Source organism: Capricornis sumatraensis, chromosome 11, assembly GCF_032405125.1.
Source record: "Capricornis sumatraensis isolate serow.1 chromosome 11, serow.2, whole genome shotgun sequence".
In the NCBI taxonomy this organism is placed as follows: Eukaryota; Metazoa; Chordata; class Mammalia; order Artiodactyla; family Bovidae; genus Capricornis; species Capricornis sumatraensis.
Window position 1 is genome coordinate 38,851,116 of NC_091079.1, and position 20,165 is coordinate 38,871,280.

At 42.2% G+C, this 20,165-nt stretch overlaps 1 protein-coding gene across 1 annotated transcript; it reads left to right on the top strand.

The window, feature by feature from the left end:
• Window positions 1–143: 143 nt before the first annotated feature.
• UBE2V2 (ubiquitin conjugating enzyme E2 V2) lies at window positions 144–19,824 on the top strand. Its single transcript, XM_068983656.1, has 4 exons — window positions 144–174; window positions 13,071–13,219; window positions 17,509–17,634; window positions 18,819–19,824. The coding sequence occupies exons 1-4, from the start codon at window positions 159–161 to the stop codon at window positions 18,963–18,965; spliced, it is 438 nt and encodes a 145-aa protein (XP_068839757.1). The 5' UTR covers window positions 144–158; the 3' UTR covers window positions 18,966–19,824.
• The last annotated feature ends 341 nt before the right edge of the window (window positions 19,825–20,165 follow it).

The window sequence follows — 20,165 nt, forward strand, 5'->3', positions numbered from 1 at the left end:
TCTCAGGAAGTCGGAAGCCGCAGGGCGGGTCCGCAGAGACGCACCGGAAACAGAGCAGAGGGAGCCTGGAGCCGGAAGCCGCGGGGCGGGTGGTGGCGCTCCCGGAAGTGGCGCGGACGTCGCGTGCGTCTGAGCGGTGCGTCGGGCTGCAGGAGAAGATGGCGGTCTCCACAGGTCGGTTCCTTGCCCGGCTGCTTGCTTTTCCACCCCGGCCCGCGCGGCGTCTCATCTTGCATCTGGCGACCGGCCTGGCTGTGTGAGAGAAGCCAGAGTACGGCCCCTCGATGGCCAGACTTCCTGCGTAGCGCAGGCGGAGCAGGGAGGGTCCTGGCGACCGTCGGGGCGGCGGTCGTGCCCCGCGTCTGCTGCGCGCCGGGGGGCTGGGCTGGGCCGGGCTCGCTGGGGGTCCGGCAGGCGGTGCAGGATCCGGCTGGCGGAGTCCCGCGGGTGATGCGGGAGCTAGGAGAGGAGTCTGGGGCGGCCTGCTGTCCACCTCGGCGCGCGATGGCTCGTGTGGGGGTCGTGGATGGAGCGAGTCGGATCCTCCGGTTCGCCCTAACGTGGGCGGAGGGCCCATTCTTACCTGACTGAATGCGTGTTGTCTGTCTCCCTTGAGTGGATAGCTGCGGTGCCAAGTAAAAGCAACGAGCGAGGTGAACGCTCATTGAAGAAAAAACGACTTCTTAGATTAGCTTTTCAACTCTTCTCTCCAGTTGAATACAATTTTGGTTTCCTGTAAGCACAGATTTTGAAATTAGACGTTAACACTGAGGTTTTAGAAATTTGACTGTTTAAAAATGTTGAAAGCTGTATTAACCTAAAACCTTAGTACGTGTGGTCTTTAGTTTTTCTGGTCGTTATTGAAACCTGACTAGAGAACAGTGTGGTTTTGTATTTCTTGCCATCATTGCACGAATTTTCGTTAAGTGGAATACTTCATTGTATGTTGCGATTGGTACTTTCGAGGTAGTACCTTTCTAGCTACCTTTTAATGAAAAATTGCGTCTTTTGTGTCTCTGTTCCGTGCAGGTGTCAGGATAAGCTGTTTAACGATTTTAGCATTGCGGAACTATTTCACGCTTAGGGTCAGACCTAAGAGGTAAAGCATAGGTGATTTAAAAAGTGACGTTTTAGTGTTGAGACTGCTGTTGTCCTTGCTATTTGAAATCGAGTGTGCTCATGAATGGGGCCATGTCTTTTTTAAGACTTGTGCATCCTATCTTTAGGTTCTTGAAAAATTAGTAATAAAATGGTGTATTTTAACTTGATAGTTTTCATTTTGTAGATTTCATTTTTTAAACACAGTTTTTTCTCCTGTACCATTTTACATATGAAAGAGTGTGGAAATATTTTGAAAAAAACCAGTGATTAGGTTATATTAATGGCAGATACTTCTTGGTAACAACATTTAAGTCATTTTTGGAAGTTGATATGAGTTATAAAGAAGTTGCGGAGAGATTATTAGCGTATTTTGTTGTACATCTGAAGCTTGAGTTTTATAGTTTATATTTCAGCATTCTAGTTCTTACATTTGCACTGATTTTATGTTCTATGAGTTTTGAAATCTTAGCATAATTTGGAAGAATAACTGTTAGACTGTTAATGGATGTTTTCTTAGACCCTGGAACTTGTTTTGACATTGTTGCTGAAAATTGCCTTGGTCATTATCATATTTATTCCTCTTCTGTGTTTTGTAAGCTTGACAGTATTATCCAGCATGAAGAGAGAGGAATGCAGAAGCAGTTTTAGGCTATGTTTTGTAAATAACTATTTTTAAATTACGTTTTCGCTTAGTTATACTTTGGTATTGCTTGCTTCTTGGTAGCAAGGGAGGAAAACAGTACCTGTTTGTGAAATAAATATGATAAAGTTTGAAATTTAAAATAGATGAGCTAGATGGATGTGCTGTACATGTTTTTTATTTAAGCCAAATTAATGTAAAAATAACTGTTTGGCCAGAAAGAAAAAAAACACCCAACAGATTTTTTTTTATATCTTATTTAAAGCATTTTATTTTAACATGTATTATTTAAGTCATATGCTTTTACACTTGCTGTTACTAAGAAGAAAAATTGGGAAGAATTTTAATTAGACTTGGGACTTCTAGGGGGGCGCTAGTGGTAGAGATTCTGCCTGTCAATGCGGGAGACATAAGAGACTTAGGTTCGATCCCTGGGTCTGGAAGAATCCCTAGAGGAGGGCATGGCAACCCATTCTGGTATTCTTGCCTGGAGAATCCCATGGACAGAGGAGCCTGGCAGGCTACAATTCATAGGATCACACAGAGTCAGACATGACTGAAGCGACTTGGTACTAATTAGACTGAGCCTTTTAAACTGGAAAATACTTTGCCATACCACTTGGTTCTCTTGTTTTGCAGTTGAGAAGACTGAGGCCTAAGGAAGTATAAGCTTTTACATAGTTGGTTAGCAATAGAGTCCAGATCAGAATACAGGTGTCTTACTCAGTCTGGAATTGTGAATTTGGAATAGTCCTGAAATGAAGAATCTTACTTCCTTTGAGACTTGAGAGTGGCTTTCATACTTCTCTTCTCTCTGCAGGTTCCTGTCTCACACTGTCTAGTGCTTCTCATGGACGGAAGTAGGGCCGTGGTGGAGACTCCACTGGCTAGGTTTCCCTTTCCCAAGAGACAGTCACCTCTGGGAATCAAGATAATTTCATAGGGCATGACTCTACAGAATAGAAATTTGTTAGTATATTTAGTACGTGTGATTCAAAAATTTAATTGCAAGGAGGCAGCTCTACTACAGGCTTTGTTGTCTATGAATTGAATAAGCCATGTGGTGAACCACCACCTGCAGACTGAGAGATGTGGCGTGTGGCCGCTGGTCAGGATTGCTCGGCAGTTACTCACATAGTGACTTGTGGACAGAGAGTAGCAGTCGTGTATACTCTGTGCGTTTACTCACAATGTGTGTGCCCTGGAGAATGGAGTCCGAGTTCTCTTGTTGGTCTTGTGGACAGAAGAGTAGCAGCCATGTGTACTCTGTGCACTTATTCCTAGTGTATGTACCCTGGAGACTGGAGTCCAAACCCTCTTGTTGGGGGATTGGCATTTAAATCGTGGTAACTGAAAGTCACGCATATGGAAACCATGAAAAGCAGAGATTGCCCATATGTGGAGACATCCATTTAGCAAGTATTTGGGGAGCTTTTTGACACAAAGCTTCAAAATTGATAGAATAAATGGAATGAAACCCAGCATTTAAAAGTTTGTTTTAAAAGTAATTGACTGTTAGAAAAGAGCCAGTATATTTATAAGATGTTTGAGATACTGTGAGATGGCACTGCAAGACTGGATTTGGGAGTGTGTTCTTGTTTACAAGGGCTTCGCTGATTTGTGTTAAAGTGGATGTTATTTTCAGTTTAAGTTGTAACTCAGCAAAATTTCAGACCACAGAAGGGGAGAAATTCTTAGGGCTTTTTATAGGTGCTTACATACACTGGAATAATAGTTCTCATGGAAAGTACATTATGAATCATCTAGGCTCTAGCTAAGTTCATTTTATAGATGAACAGTGAATATATAGATATAAAGTGAGTTTCCCAAGATTATTTAGCTCGATATTGATGCCAAACTAGTTTCTTGATTTCAGCTTTTTTGGTGCTGCTTCTGTATCACACTGTATTCTGTAAGCTTTCGGTTGCTGCATATAAATGAAATCATACAGCATCTGTCTTTTTCTGTGTGGCTTATTTCACTTCAGTCAGTTCAGTTGCTCAGTCATGTCTGACTCTTTGCGACCCCATGGACTGCAGCACACCAGGCTTCCCTGTCCATCACCAGCTCCTGGAGCTTGCTCAAACTCCTGTCCATCAAGTTGGTGATGCCACCCAACCATCTCATCTTCTGTTGTTCCCTTCTCCTCCTGCCTCAATCTTTCCCAGGATCAGGGTCTTTTCCAGTGAGTTAGTTCTTCGCATCAGGTGGCCAAAGATTGGAGCTTCAGCTTCAGCATCAGTCCTTCCAATGAATATTCAGGACTGATTTCCTATAGGATTGACTGATTTGATCTCCTTGCAGTCCAAGGGACTCTCAAGAGTCTTCTCCAACACCACAGTTCAGAAGCATCAGTTCTTTGGCACTCAGCTTTCTTTATAGTCCACCTCTCACATCCATACATGACCACTGGAAAAACCATAGCTTTGACCAGGCGGACCTTTGTTGGCAACGTAATGTCTCTGCTTTTTAATATGCTGTCTAAGTTGGTCATAGCTTTTCTTCCAAGGAGCAAGCGTCTTTTAATTTCATGGCTGCAGTCACCATCTGCAGTGTTTTCCAATGTTTCCCCATCTATTTGCCATGAAGTGATGAGACCACGCGCCATGATCTTCATTTTCTGAATGTTGAACTTTAAGCCAGCTTTTCACTCTCCTCTTTCACTTTCATCAAGAGGCTCTTTAGTTCTTCTTCGCTTTTTGCCATAAGGGTGGTATTATCTGCATATCTGAGGTTATTGATATTTCTCCCGGCAATCTTGAATCCAGCTTGTGCTTCACCCGCGCAGGATTTTGCATTATGTACTCTGCATTTAAGTTAAATAAGCAGGGTGACAACATACAGCCTTAACATACTCCTTTCCCAATTTGGAACCAGTGTGTTGTTCCATGTTCGGTTCTAATTATACTGTTGAAGCCTCACTTGGAGAAGCTTATTTCACGTAGCATGATACTATGTATGTCCATCCATGTTGCAATAGCAAGATTTCATTCTTTCTTATGGCTGAGTAGTGTTGTGGTGTTGGAGAAGGCAGTGGCAGCCCACTCCAGTACTCTTGCCTAGAAAATCCCATGGATGGAGGAGCCTGGTAGGCTGCAGTCCATGGGGTTGAGAAGAGTTGGACACAACTGAAGCAGCTTAGCAGCAGCAGCAGTGTTGTGGTGTGTGTGCATGCCTGCCACATTTTATTCAGTCATTCATGTGTTGATGGGAACTTAGGTTGCTTCCACATCTTGGCTATTGTACATGATGCTGCAATAAACATAAAGATGTATGTATCATTTTAAAATAGTGTTTTTGTTCTCGTCCATTAAATACCCAGGAGTAGAATTGTTAAATTGTATGGTAGTTGTATTTTTAATTTTTTGAGGAAGCTCTATACTGTTTTGCATGGTGGCTGCACCAATTTACATTCCCATGAGCAGTACACACGGGTTCCCTTTTCTCCACATTCTTGCTGACTTGTTATTTGTTGTTTTTGTGATGACAGGCATTCTGATGGGTGTGAGGTGGTGTCTCATTGTGGTTTTCATTTGCATTTCCCAGATGACTAGTGACGTTGAGCATCATCTTTTCATGTGCTTGTTGGCCATCTATGTGTCTTTGGGAAAATGTCCTATTCAAATCCTCTGCCCACTTTTTAAAATCCAATTTTCTTGTTTGTTTGTTTTTAATGTTGAATTGTATGAGTTCTTTGTATATTTGGGGTATTAACTGCTTGTCAGATTTCAGTGTTTGCAAATGTCTTCTTCCATTCCATAAACTTCCTTTTTCTTTTGTTGATAATTTTGTTTGCTCTGCAGAAGCTTTTAGTTGATGTAGTCTCTTTGTTTATTTTTGCTTTTTTTCCCCCTTGCCTGAGTAGACAGATCTAGAAAATTATTGCTAAAACTGATGTCAGAGAGCATGCTCCGTGTGTCTTCTAGGAGTTTTAAGGCATCAGGTCTTAGGTTTAAGTCTTCGATCAGTTTTGAGTGTGTTTCTGTAGATGGTATGAGGGAGTAGTCTAGTATGATCCGTGGCCATATTGCTGTCCATTTCTCCAGCACCATTTATTGAAGTCACTGTCTTTGCTTCTTTGTATATTCTTGTCTCCCTTGTAGATTAATTGCTCATGCAAGAGTGGGCTTATTTCTGGCTTATCCATGTTTAAAAAATTGTGTTAACTGTCTTTTTATTGTTGAGTAGTAAAAGTTCTTTCTATACTCTGGATACAGGTTCCATAGCTATGTGTTTGTATTTTCTTTTACCTTCTTGATGGTGTCCTTTGAAACCCCAGCGCTGTAAATTTTGATAAAGTCCAATTTATTTTTTTCTACTTTATTAAGATGGGAAGTCTGGCATTTGATATGTGCTTCATTGTTTGACTCTGTTTTAAAAACATAATGTTGATATATGTGAGTTCTCAGTGATGGTCTGGTTGTGATTACTGTACATGATTACCATCTGACAGAGGGCAGGAGTCTAAACCCTGCCTTGCCAGGTGTGAGGTTTAAGGTTACATTAAAGAGAAATATAGCCAGGTAACAGGCATGCTCCAAGCAGTTTATTCTTTGTATGTATATAATCATGCAAAGATTTTTTTCCGCCTAGTGACTGGAATGCTGTTGAAAAGGACCAACAGCGCAGAGCTTGGTTTACTGTTTGTTTCTCATGGTAGTGTCACCTGCTCCCTCAATTATCAGTTATGGTTGACTAACCAGTATTGATACAAGTGGTTGTTTCCTGAGAGGATATATGTAAGTTATTGAGAAGTTTTTAATTTTCTGAAGTGTTTACCTACCAGCAACGACTTGGCAGGATCACTCCTTTGTTTCTAGCTGCAGCTCCCGGGAGTCCCAGACGAGCAGTTGTGCTCCTGGAAGTGGTCTCTGTCAGGGGAGAGTGTGCCGGCCCTCGATCCCCTTAGAAGTCCCTGCTAGCGAGGGACCAGAGACGCCCTGACCGCCCTCCACCCCCGTTTCTTCTGAGGGAGGCATTCCTCCTTAGCCCTGAAGTAAACGGTGCTGTCAGCTCTCCTGGAGAACGTTGAGTCACTCTGTTCTCACTGGCTTGTCTGTCGCACGGAGATACCAATAGTGTGTTCGAGCAAATCTTTTGGGACAGCTTACTGCATTTGAATGCGTCTGCTTCCGTGCTCATCCTCGCTTGCCATCTCTGCCAAGATGCTAGGCAAAGGATGCTGTGTCCTCCACCAGCAGCACTTACAGGACAGGCCCTTAAGTATAGACAGAGAGGTGGACAGTAAGCATCTGCCGGAAACGCACCCCAGGTTTATTGAGCGCCTCTGGTAGTCTCGGCATTACTTACGGTCCAGTTTCTATGTAAGTGATTTAATGATGAGAAGACAAATGACTCAAGGAAAATCTAGCTTTCCTCCTTAGTGTATTATAATGCTCTACTCATAAATTTTGTTTTGAGCTTACTTTTCTGAAATGAACAGTACTAAGGATATTTTGTGTTCGGGTGCATTCATTAAATAAACACACGAAGCTGCTTGTTTTCTTCCTTCCCTGAGTTAGTATATCGCACATGGGATATAAGAAGAGTTCCAGAATTTGGGGAGTGGCTGGGGGCAGAGTGGTTTTGGCTGTAACCTGTACCAGTAGCGTCATTCACCGTCTGCTGTATGTTGCGCAGCCTCCACACCTTGGTTCCAGGTACTTCACAAACCCTGTGATGCAGAGGTCTGTTTTCCTGGTGATTGAAGGTAAATTCAGATGCTTCACAGGTACACCGTTGAGTTGAAATTTTTTCAGATTTATTTTTATTTACTACTGATGCTAAGTCACTTCAGTCGTGTCCGACTCTGTGTGACCCCATGGACTGCAGCCCACCAGGCTCCTCCATCCATGGGACTTTCCAGGCAAGAGTACTGGAGTGGGGTGCCATTAGTTCATCAATTCTAAGACACATTTTAATATCTTAAATGGATATATGGCTTCAGACAGAGATTTATTCTTATGATTTGGGGGTTGACTGACTGGGCCTGATTGTCTCCCTTCGCCTGACGACGGGCTTGGCCTTTTGCCCAGGACCTTGTTTCTCGTCCATGTGGTTAGTCTAGGCGTCTTGTTTGGACTTACTTCCCAGTAGTGTCTGGGAGTCAGAACTTAAATGGTGGTTGGCTTCAGAGAGACCAAACAGAAGGTATCAGGGCTCTAACAAGGCTGGCCCCAGAACCACACCAGTGTCGCATTCTGCCAGAACAAGTGGCAAGGCCAGCTCAGAGTCAGGGGGCTGGGAGGGGCCCAGCCTACAGCCCGAGAACCACTGCTCGCAACTGACTCTGTGCTGGAGGCTGCCTGCCTCCTCGTGCTTTGCTCTTGGGGGCGAATTTCACTCAGTGGGATTTTAAGTCAATGCACATGAATATTTAAAAATTCTTGTGATGGTTTGTCAGTTTACCTCTTCAGCAAGGTGTATTCAGTTTTCAGTGATGTGTTGAGGTGGATAAATAGAGTTTTTCCACTGTTTTGTCAGCATTGTGTTTACCATGGTGTTAATTTTATTTTTTGATCGGAGTTTAATAATAATATTTTTTATCTGCATATTTTTATTAATTATCATTTGTGTTTCACACCTGTGAAATATATTATCCATTTACTACTTAAGTGAAACTGGTTATTGACATAGGGTTTTAGCTGTTTAAAAATCAACTTAAAATTTTTCCCTTATAACTCAGTTGGTAAGGAATCCGCCTGCAATGCAGGAGACCCCAGTTCACTTCCTGGGTTGGGACAATCCACTGGAGAAAGGATAGGCTACCCACTCCAGTAATCTTGGGCTTCCCTTATGGCTCAGCTGGTTTAAAAATCTGTCTGCAATGCAAGAGGCCTGGGTTTGTTTGATCCCTGGGTTGGGAAGATCCCCTGTAGAATGGAAAGGCTACCCACTCCAGTATTCTTGCCTAGAGAATTACATGAACTGTATAGACCATGGGGTTGCAAAGAGTCAGACACAACTGAGCAACTTTCACTCTTTAAAATTTTTACACCTTATATTTATTACTTTTCCCCCCTTTGCATTTGTGTTTTTTTAACTTCTTCGAGTCATGTCTTTTGTTTTAAAACTCCTTCAAATGAAATTCAAGGGTCCTAAACCTGGGAGGAGCTTTGGGAATACTGTGGTTCTGCAGGGATTCTGAACCTGAGGATAGAGGTGGGGGGCAGAGACCAGGGACAGGAGTTCTCCTTTCTGCCCAGTCCAGTGGACTCCCTCCAGAAGGAGGCTTGCACACGTCGATCATTGAGCTGGGGTGGAGTGGGCAACGGTTGGACGTCATCACCTGTGAGTTTTAGCTCCGTAGTTGATGCCAAAGTACGCAGCTGTCTGCCTTTGTGGCAGAGCAGATCCACTGCCTTATGGAGCGTGCCCGCCGCCGCGGTCGTCTCGCCGCTCCTCCCCTTGTTTTCCTTGTCCTGCTGCCCTGGTGTGCTGTGCACTCCACGAAGGCAGGGCCGTCAGTGTCAGATCCCGTTGGCCTAGCGCAGTTCCTAGCTCGTACTTGACGTTTAGTTTTGGTTGTCAGATGACAGAATCACAGAACTACAATAAAATGTACCACATTTTCCTTAGTGGAGGCGTGTGGTGTTTTTTCCCTGATTCCTCTTTCGTCACAGCTGATACTGTACCCCACCTCCCTGTCCTTCAAGTCTGGGCTTCAGTCCCTCCCTGGGTCCTTGTCACCACAGGTTAAGTCTGACTTTGCAAGCACACCTGTCCCTCCTGACAGTTTCTGGCTCTTTGCTCATTTATCCTCAACTGCTGTCCCCAAACATTGCCTGCAGTTCCCTCTCTCCTTTTTTGGATACTGTTTCTCCTTTTCTGTTGAGACAAAAGATTTAAAACACAAGAAAATGCATGAATATACATGTTACCCCCCCACACCCACACCCCCAGCTCTCCCAAATGGTAATAAATTTTTCTTGCTTCAGGTTGTTTTGTTTTTTGGAGAAACAAGACGTTACCTGCACCCTTCCAAGTACTAGGCCACTTCTTCTTTGCCCAGAGGTCATCAGTATTCTGATTTTGGAGTCTGTTCCACAAGTATTTTTATACTCTTGCTAGATGTGTATGTACTCAGAACAGTATAAAGATCTGTTGATATATAGCTTTTTTATTTCTCTTTGTGATTTTGGTAAAGTGTATGTAATAGACAGTGTACTGTCTTAACTTCCTCTGTACAGTTCAGCAGTGTTACATACTCACTTTGTTGTACAGCCATAAACCTGAAACTGTGCACTCATTAAACAATGTGTTTTAAAATTTCAGCATTAATTGATACTTGTAGCTCTGATTCTTTCATTTTAATTGCAGTAGCATTGTGTCATGGGTTATGCTTTGTTATGTCTGGGTTGTTTCTAAATTTTCACAGTTAGAAATCACAGTACGTGAGTGTTCCTGCCTTTCTCTAGCCCAGTGCCAGCATTTCTGTAAATGTTACCAGTTTCCTCCTGAAGTAGTTGTGCCAGTTTATTCCAGCTTCAGCAGTGGAAGAGCCTTCATCTCCATATCTTTGTCAAACCAGGCGTTGCCAGAGTTAACATTTGTCAGTCCGGCGGATGGTCTTTAGGGTTTAGTTCTTGTTTTTCCAGGCAGTGAGAGTTCTGGCTAAGAGGTTGACCTTTGGAACTCATATCATGTATATGGGCTGTTTTGTTTTTCCCTTTAATGAAGATCTCAGACTAAGGGCTTAAAATATTTAAAACTATTAAATAAGAATAGTACCATCACCAGGCACACATAGACACACACAGGATAAAGGCAAGTGGAAGTAACAGGAAAGGGCTGAGAGACAGCCAGCGATCAGAGGGCAGCTTATGCACCTGCTGCAGCATTCACAGCCCCACAGCTCCACCTTGTGGTGTGTTCTCTTTACAGACATTGGTGCGTGAAAAGAAGCCAGAGTACTCAAGGCCTCAGTTTGAAAACAGAGCTTACTGATATTTGTTTGAGTCTTATACTTTTAAAAAAAAAAAAAAAGAACAACCTTAGCTGCTGTAGCCCTTTAAATGTTAGCATTGCTGGTAATCTTAGAACTATTTTCCCAAAATGCTGCTTTGAGAAATGGTGAGAAGTTTAGCAGTCACTCAGTTTATTGCTTTTATGGCACTTACATAAAAAGAAACATCTTTACATTTTTTACTTTGTAGTTTTGGATGCTTATAAAGCTCTCCTGACTGAATTGTTTTTGAAAAGGAGGAAAGGAAATTACACATAAATTGAGAATTTGTCTTGGGGAATGGTTTCATAGATGGTGAGGGTGATCAGGCTCCTTTCATATTCCTTTAAAGAGCAGCTCAGGAGCAACAGATTGTGGAGATTCTGACAGAGTGGCTGTTGTTCCAGGGTGCGAGCACAGTGTGAGTGCATAGAAACCCTCGGCTCAGGGACCCCTTCTAGGTCATTCTTCAGGACTGCAGAGAGCTTGAATTCTCACAAAACGTAGGTCAAGGTGAATGGAAGCTTTGTGTAATTTTTCTTAATATGAACACTAAAATGATGAGAGTCATCGTTTATCCTGTTTGAGATCGATCACCTTACAGTGGCTCTGTGAAGTAGAGACCGTGGCGGTTCCCCTTGTATAGGTGAGGACACTGCAGGGGCCCTGCCCGAGCGGCAGCAGCACTGGGAGCGGCTGCGGCCATCGGAGGCCTGGTCTGTGCCCACGGTGCTGCCTGGAGAGCCTAATGCTTGAGAGTGACTTCGGTCTGGAAAGTGGGCTTTAATACTGGGGCTGACATGACTTAGTACAACAGCAACAGCTGCCACTTAAAACTGTGTGATCTTGAGTAGGTCACTTAACTCTTTCAAACTCCTACTTTCCACAACTGTAAAATGGGTGCTTTTAGGATCCCATGGGATAGTTTATTTAGTGTAGAGGGTACACTAAGCAAATGGTTATTAATAGTTATTATAGTTGTAATAATGCTTACTCTTGTTTTGTGGTTTCTGTCATATCCATGTTTCTGTGGCCCAAAATTTTAAAGTGCTTTTTCTGAAGCACAGTACATAAAATGGCTACTATTTCTAAGTTACAATATTTATTGGCTTTTCATTATTTGTCCGGAAGGACTACTATGAATTAGTAACTGAAAGAGATGTTTTAGTTGCTCTGCGGCATGTGGGATCCTCCTGGACTGGAATTGAACCCATGTCTCTTGCATTGGCAGGCGGATTCTCTACCACTGAGCCACCAGGGAAACCCTGAAAGAGGTGTTTTAGTTTCAGCAGGAGAGATAAGTTATGCAGAATGACAGTCTCCTTAAAAGAGATGTCACCGTTTTTTCCTGCCTCGCAATTATGTGTGTGCTTGCTTTTTAGAGTGGGAAGGGAAGGAGGGAGGCAGTGCTCCAGAGCCAGCGGAAGGGTCTTGGTTTTTCTCAGAACTTGTGCAGTGGGGCTGGGAAGTGTTTCAGGCTGGGTGCTGTAGAGAGCTCGCAAGACCACAGGGTCTATCCTCTGGAGAGGCCAGGCCAGTGATCCTGAGAGAGGCTGTGATCAAGTCACATGCTGTATCACCAGCCCTGCTGGTTCCAGGGGTTGGAGGTGAGGGTGGTGATGGTGGCAAAACCGGGTTCAGTGAGAATGAGGTGGTGGGGACTGTGAAAGGCTGGGGTTCTGGGCAGAGGGGAAGATTTTTTATTAAGATTTGAGAAATAGAGTGATGAGGTCTAACAGGTTCAGAAATGGAGATGTGAGAAGGGCTGTGAAAGTGTCGCTGGGTTGGGCCAGGGTGGGACGGACATGTCATAGGAAATTAGCCACCGGGAGACTGGCTCTCCAGCGTCAGACCTGCTCACAGGGGAGGTAGGACACTCGTTATTAGGCAGCCAGCACACTGGTTGAGGACCCAGGGTGGGGTCAGCATTCTAAAAAGTAGTGCCTCTTAGTGCCTTTTTACAAATGGAATGTAGTTCTCTTTTTTACAGATCACTGGAGAGTATGTGCTAATGCAGTGACACTTTTATGACACTTTCTGGTCATGCCTGTTTACCTGATGCATTGTTCTTGGCAGAAATCTCAATTATGGGAAAACAATCACTTGTAATGATTCCCTCGTGATTGATTTATGTCACTGTAAAACTGGTTAGGTGTTGAGATACATGTTCTGTGCTGCTGTTATGTTTGGAACAATGTTGTCTGTAGCTTTTTCATTTTGAAGACTTATTATTATTAGATTCAGCATTTCCTGGGGCAGAAGACTTTTTAGAGAATTTTGCCTTTTTAGTAGATAATTTTTAACAGTTAATTTGGGAAAAGCTGAATTTGACTGTGTGTAGCCCTTATAATTATGAGCTACTTACATTGGCTTCCTTTTGTATAGGCGTTAAAGTTCCTCGTAATTTTCGTTTGTTGGAAGAACTTGAAGAAGGACAGAAAGGAGTGGGCGACGGTACGGTCAGCTGGGGCCTGGAAGATGATGAAGACATGACACTCACAAGGTGGACAGGCATGATCATTGGGCCACCACGGGTCAGTGCATACATTACATTTATTTCCTGTGAATATTTATTGTAACTTTTGAGCATGCATTTTATTTTATGTTATTAATATTAAAGTAAATAGTTAAGATAACTTTAACTGAAAGAGTTCCTCACTTTTTACTTATTTTTGTACATTTGTTGATGCTGGATTTTCTGGAGGAGTGGGGGCGAAGACTGGTGTGATCATTGCTGTGAAAGTGTTTGCAATTCAGTAGAGGAGAAGGCATGAATGCAGACGACAGACCGAATGTGGCAGAGTGAGTTCACTGTGGGACTGTAGAATATGTCTCTTCTAGCTGGAATAATTGAGGAAGGCTGGACAGTGGAGGAAGTTGCCTTTGGAATACCTAAAGGACTGGCTGGTAGGATTTCAGAAGGTAATGATGGGGATGGAGAGCATTCCAGATAGAGAGGAGAAAAGGTGAGGCACGGAGCGGAGGGGTATTTGGGAAGAGCGAACAATGTGCTGTATGTAACACGCTGCTAACCGGCCGTGTGTATCAGCAGGGTTCCTAAACTGGTTTGTGTTGAGTGCACATTGCTGTTGGCCAGTGACAGTTGATTGGCCTTGGAAATGTTCTGGCTTCGATGTCTTCACCTGTAAAATATGTCAGAAAGGCTGATTCTTGCATGTTTCCTACTGTTGTTGGCCACAGACCTATTGTTTTATTTTTAGGTCTTTCTCAAGTTCATGACTTTTTATTTTTACTCAAAATCTTTTTTAGATTGGGAAATTTTTTTGTACCTTGCATCCTTCACTCAAAGGCCCCATTTGCGGCATGCCCTGCAGCAAGTCTTTTAAATACGTTTTGTATGACCTTTGACTTTGTTAGAAAGAACGCAAATTTGAAGTTTCTTTTTAGTCTTTGGTTTTGTGTACTGGTTGCTACCTGTAATGGGACTTTTTCAACTGTTTTGCTGTTGGGTAGAATTTAGGTTTTTTTGATTTTTATAAAAGAAAAATGGTCAGGTAGCATTGATAACTTCCGACAAATGTTTGTTTACCATTTTCTGATATTCCTTTGTAGAATTCATGCACTCTGCTAAACTAACAAGTTCCCTCTTCCTCCACTGCTCTGATTTTTCCATTAGACATGTAAGGAAGGAAATAAAATGCTGATGGTTAAAAATGTTGTTTTATAACTCAGTATTTGTAATGAAAACCTTGATGTTTTACTACCTGTGAACAGTATCACCATGGTCTGTTTGGTAAAAGTAAGTGCTTATAACTTTTGAGCATTCTTAATGAATAACTTGAAGATTGGACAGTCTGAACTGAGTATGTTTTCAGAATTACTTAGATTTTTTCTTTTTTAATTATTTATTTTTGGCTGTGCTGGATCTTCACAGCTGCATCGGCTTTTCTTGTTGTGGAGAGTGGCGGCTCCGTTCTAGCTCTGGTGCTCGGGCTTCTCATTGCAGCGACTTCTCTTGTTGTGGAGCACGGCTCTAGGAGTCAGTGGTTGCAGCACGTAGGCTCAGTAGTTGCGGCGCACGAACTTAGTTGCTCCGCGGCATGTGGGGTCTTCCTGGATCAGGGCTCAAACCCACGTCTTCTGCATTGGCAAGCAGATTCTTTACCACTGAGCCACCAGGAAGTCCTGAAATTGCTTAGATTTGATTTTTCTCCCATTTGTTCCTCTGAGAGAACTTGAAGAGTATTGGAGTCTGTGTGAAGTAAGACCCTCAGCCCCATAATCTAGTTTGCAGATACTGCTCTCCCGGTTCGGGTCATCCGCAGGAGCCCCGCACTGGCTGTTCCCTGGTGTCACTGAGCCACAGGAAGCCCCTGTGTCCGGCTGTGCCCACTGGGGGCTTGGCTGTTGTAGGGTAACGTGGGGGTGGGCCAGCTGGCAGGGTTTCAGAGACAGGTGTGCCTCCTGCCACTTTCTGTGTTGGTCGACTTGGAGCCCCTTCCCCTTCTTGTGGTGCAGGAGGGCGCAGCCTGAGTGGACTGTGTCCTCCAGCCAGGCTTCAGACCCCCTCGCTGAGCTGGGGGGCTGGGTGAGGGGTTGTGGTCTCACCATTCGTTCAGCTGCCTTTTAATTAAACTTGCAGGAGCTGGCATCTCATCTTGGTTGTTTTTTCTTTGCAGGGTACCAGATTTAGAACTGTTTTGTCCCAGCTTTAGGGTAATGTGAAAATTGCTGCCTTAACATTCTGTTGCTTGGTTAGTTGTTTCTTGTTTTTTTTATGTTATTAAGATCCCTGGTTGCTTTATATTATTCTATTATTTATTTGGATTTAAATAAATCCAGTTTTGTTTTTCCACATTTGTTAAATTTTTAGCATTAGAGATTTAGTAACTTTTCCAAGTTTACTTTTATGTAAGTGCAGTACCGTATCACTTTAGAAATTTTGAGAATTAAATTAATAATTAGGCAATAGGAGAGTATCTGACTCTAGCATATAGTTCGTAAATCGTAGTTCCTTTTACTTGTTACTCTCTTCTCTACTCTTTTGTTAGGTAACAGAAGGGATTGGCTGTTAATTTAAAATCCAGTGATGATGAAATTAATCCAGGGTATCAAAAGTTAGGATGTTTAATTTTAAGCATTGTAGGTTAGTTTAGAGTTTGTTTGTTTTTAACTTAAAAACTTTTATAATTTGCATGTAGTTAAATGCATAGGTCTTATCATGACTTTCGAAAGGTATATCTTGTTACCTGCACCTGTGTCAAGATATAGACCATTTCTGTCACCCTAGAGAGTCCCTTGCCCTTCCTCCACCCCAGACCTGACCCAGTTACTACTTCTATGCCCTAGAGTATTTTGCCCATCATAGAACTTGATGCAAGTGGAGTCATGTAGTGTGTGTACCGAGAGGCCTGCTCCTTTTGACTGGTGCCCCTCAGGTTGACCTGCGTTGTTTCATTCATGCGCTACATAGTGGTTTGTTTATTATGGTGGGGATATGCCGCAGTGTGCTTGTCACTTCCTCTGATCATGGTTCTCTCTGGTTATTGCAAATAAAGCTGCTGTGATTACAGGTCATCTTGTGAACGTAGGTTTGTTTCCATTTCTCTTGGATCAAAAATGCCTAGGGTTGGAATTGCTGCATAGTAGGGGAGTTACACGGAGAAGGCAAGGGCACCCCACTCCAGTACTCTTGCCTAAAAAATCCCATGGATGGAGGAGCCTGGTAGGCTGCAGTCCATGGGGTCGCTAAGAGTCGGACACGACTGAGCGGCTTCTTTCATTTTTCACTTTCATGCATTGGAGAAGGAAATGGCAACCCACTCCAGTGTTCTTGCCTGGAGAATCCCAGGGATGGCAGAGCCTGGTGGGCTGCCGTCTATGGGGTTGCACAGAGTCGGACACAACTGAAGCGACTTAGCAGCTGTAGCAGCAGGGGAGTTAGGGAAGGGGAGTTGAATGTGTGTAGTGAAATGTATGGGAAAAAAATCCCATATTTTTTCCATAATAGTTATACCATTCCCTACTCCTAGCAAAGTATGAGAATTCTGATTGTTTCCATGTACTTTGAGTATTTTTAAGAGTATGAGATTTTTCAGGGGCTTTTTTTGTTTTCTTTTTCTTGTAGTTGATTAACAGTGTTGTCTTAGTTTCAGGTGTACAGCAGAGTGATTCAGTTTTATCTACCTATGTGTCTATTTTTATTTCAGATTGTTTTCCCTTAAAGATTATCACAAAATACTGAGTATAGTTCCCTGTGCTGTACAGTGGGGCCCTTGTTGGTTACCTAATTATTGTACTTTTACTGCAAGTGCTAGAGAGGATGGTATGCATGTGAGTGGAGAGCGACAGACAGGTGTCTCCTTGACCTTTTTAGTTCTTTTTAGCCTCTCCGGGTCCTGGGCATACTGTTAATATATGCTTGCTGTTAAACTTAGGTGAGTTTTATATAGCTGCTTACTTTTTAAAAATACTGAAACATTTATTAATATATGAACAAGATTGTTGTATACATTTTAAACCATGGTTATTAACACCCGAGATCCACCTCCACTGGGGAGATCTCTTACTATGAGAGAGAAAGCCATGGATCTGTTGGGGTGACTGAGATCCATAGATGGTCAGCTTCTTTTTTTCCAGATTTATACAAGAATCATCAGGTATTAAATTTTTCACTTTCATTTATGTTTTATTTTCTTGTTTTAATTGCACACTAACTGTATTTTTGCTAACCATATAGATAAAATAAATTTGTTGAAAAGTAAATTCTTGATCACACACATGGCAGTATTAAGTACATTTATCTTGTGCTTTTCCAGTTTATTAGCGCTTGAATATTGTTGTTATTATTTCTGCCTTCCAGACAAATTATGAGAACAGAATATATAGCTTGAAAGTAGAATGTGGACCTAAATACCCAGAAGCTCCTCCATCAGTTAGATTTGTAACCAAAATTAATATGAATGGAATAAATAATTCCAGTGGAATGGTAAGTTAAAGTTGTTATTTTATTTTTACGCAACCTATAAGTTTATAGTTAGGAGAACATTAAAACAACAGAAAAGCAAGTGGAAGCTGTTTATTGGGTTGATAATCCTAGTTAGTTGAGTATTTTTATTATGAAAGGTGTTGGATTTTGTCAGAAGCTGTTGTGTGTCTGTGGAGATAGTCGTGGGTTTTTCTGTTAATATGGTGTGTCACATTGATCTTTGTATGTTGAGCCAACCTTGCACTTCCTGGATAAATTCTACTTGGTTATAGTGCATAATCAAAATGTCTGTATGTTGATCAGGGTCAGCCATAGGTGAGAGTTTATAGCTTTCTCAGGCTTTGAAGCCTGTGCGCAGCACTGCACACGTGTGTGTCTCCTGGACCCTCAGGTGTGTGTGGGACTTTGTAGCCTCACTGGACATCTCCTCTCCCAGCGTTTCCTGTGGCGTCTTTGGTTCCCTTCCTGCTTGCCCTCTTGCTGCTGCTTCAGGCAGTAGAACTAAAAACAGTTTTTTCTTTAACTTAAAAAAAATTGTATTTTTTATTGAAGTATAGTTGATTTACAATATTATATTTGTTTCAGATGTACAGTGTAGTGATTCAGTAGTTTATAAATTATACTCCATTTAAAGTTATTGCAAAATTATGGCTATCTTTCCTTGTGCTGTAGAACACATCTGTGGTACCTGTGTATTTTCTACATAGTAGTCTGTGTCTCTGCTGTTACACATTGGACACTGGTTATTTTTGACAGGTACCAGGGTAGAGAGGGGGTGGTTGGGGAATAGATGGTCCTCAGTGGGCAAGTTTCCAGGGAGCTGCCAGATAGGCCAGGCGATAGCATGTACCTGTGGCTAAGGCTTTGAAGAGGCTGTAGCCCCAGCCTGTCCGTCTCCCCCAGTGGAAGACGAGTCCAGCACAGTGCAAAGAGCATGCTGGAGTGGGATCTGAAAGCAGAAGTCAGGGTTACCACTATTTGCTGATCCCTGATGTGAGTAACTGCCCAGGCCTTGGATTGTGGCCCTAAGTATTGTGTGGATCGGTGGTTTTATAATGTTTGCTTTTGTGAAAATAGTACCTGACTGTGGATTTTTAAAGCCCTTCTTATTAAAGTTCATCTAGTAAATTGGTGCCCAAGTACTTTAAACTTCGTAGTTAACTGTACTTTTCCCCTCCTTTCAGGTGGATGCACGAAGCATACCAGTGTTAGCAAAATGGCAAAATTCATATAGCATTAAAGTTGTACTTCAAGAGCTAAGACGTCTAATGATGTCCAAAGAAAATATGAAGCTTCCACAGCCACCAGAAGGACAAACATACAACAATTAATTTTAGTGGATCTCAAACTTGTCTTAAATCAGCAACCTTCTACTCATGTTAATGTCTTGATTAAATATCACAATCCAAAATACCCACACATTAAAGTAAGATAATTCCAGCTGGTAAACATGACCTGGACATTTGTAAGAATATATTTAATATATGTACACCCATTATGTTTTCAGGTAACAGGAAGAAAATTCAGCAGTCTTTTCTTGTTAAGGCACCACCACTTAAGCACGCACCTGGAGTCCTCACTGGAGCTCAGGTTTGCAGGTGAGAGCACAGCAAGAAGTGTCGGCTGGCTGTGCAGGCAGGTGTGTTTCTGACGAGAAAGCCGAGAAGGAAACTCGAGTGGCGTGCTCCATCATCTTGCTTAGAGAAAGAGCTTCAGTTGAAATTGTCTAAAGTAGCAGGTACAATGAATATTGTCACAAAATGTGTTCACTTTTGAAGCGGTATGGGTGCTGACTACTAGTAGTATCAAAAATATGTTCAGGATTGTTTTGATACCTGTATTTATAATAAAAAATGTTGTGGGGGAGGTGGATGAATTTCTGTTACAAGCTGTTCCTGTGTGTTCCATGTAACAGATGTGGTAAATATTTGTTTACAGTCTTTGTTGGACAGACCATGCATTTACGTTTAAATGAAATCAAAAAGGAATTAGGTGTATGGATATGTGATTTGGAGATTAAAGTTAGTCTTAAATTGTAAATAAAATGTGGAATGTGTCTTCAGAAACGGTGCCATTTCTGTTATATTGATGTGTGTGTACAGTAACTTGCTGAGATTGCAAAAATTGGAATTCTTGTAGCTGTTCATCTATACACACCTCTCATTATTTATCCCGTATGGTATACTTCTTGCAAATTGGAATTTGCAGAGTATTTCAGAGTACAGATTTCCTAATAGGCTTTAATTTCTTGTTAGGAATAATCCCAGGTATTATGTTTTCAACTTGATTTCACTAGAAATATTATTAAAAGAGATGTCCGAGTTCTAGCAGTTTTTTATAAAATTTAGATTACAGATTATCCAAATATACATTTTAGTTTTCTTCATAGTATCTGCCCCCAGTGCTCTTAGTACTGACTGGGATTAATTTTGTCCACTTACCTTAACTCTGGCAGCTGTGTATTTCTGAATTGAAAGTTCACCTGTGCTCTGCTTTGACCACAGTGACTTGAGGCTTTGGGTCACTGTTTC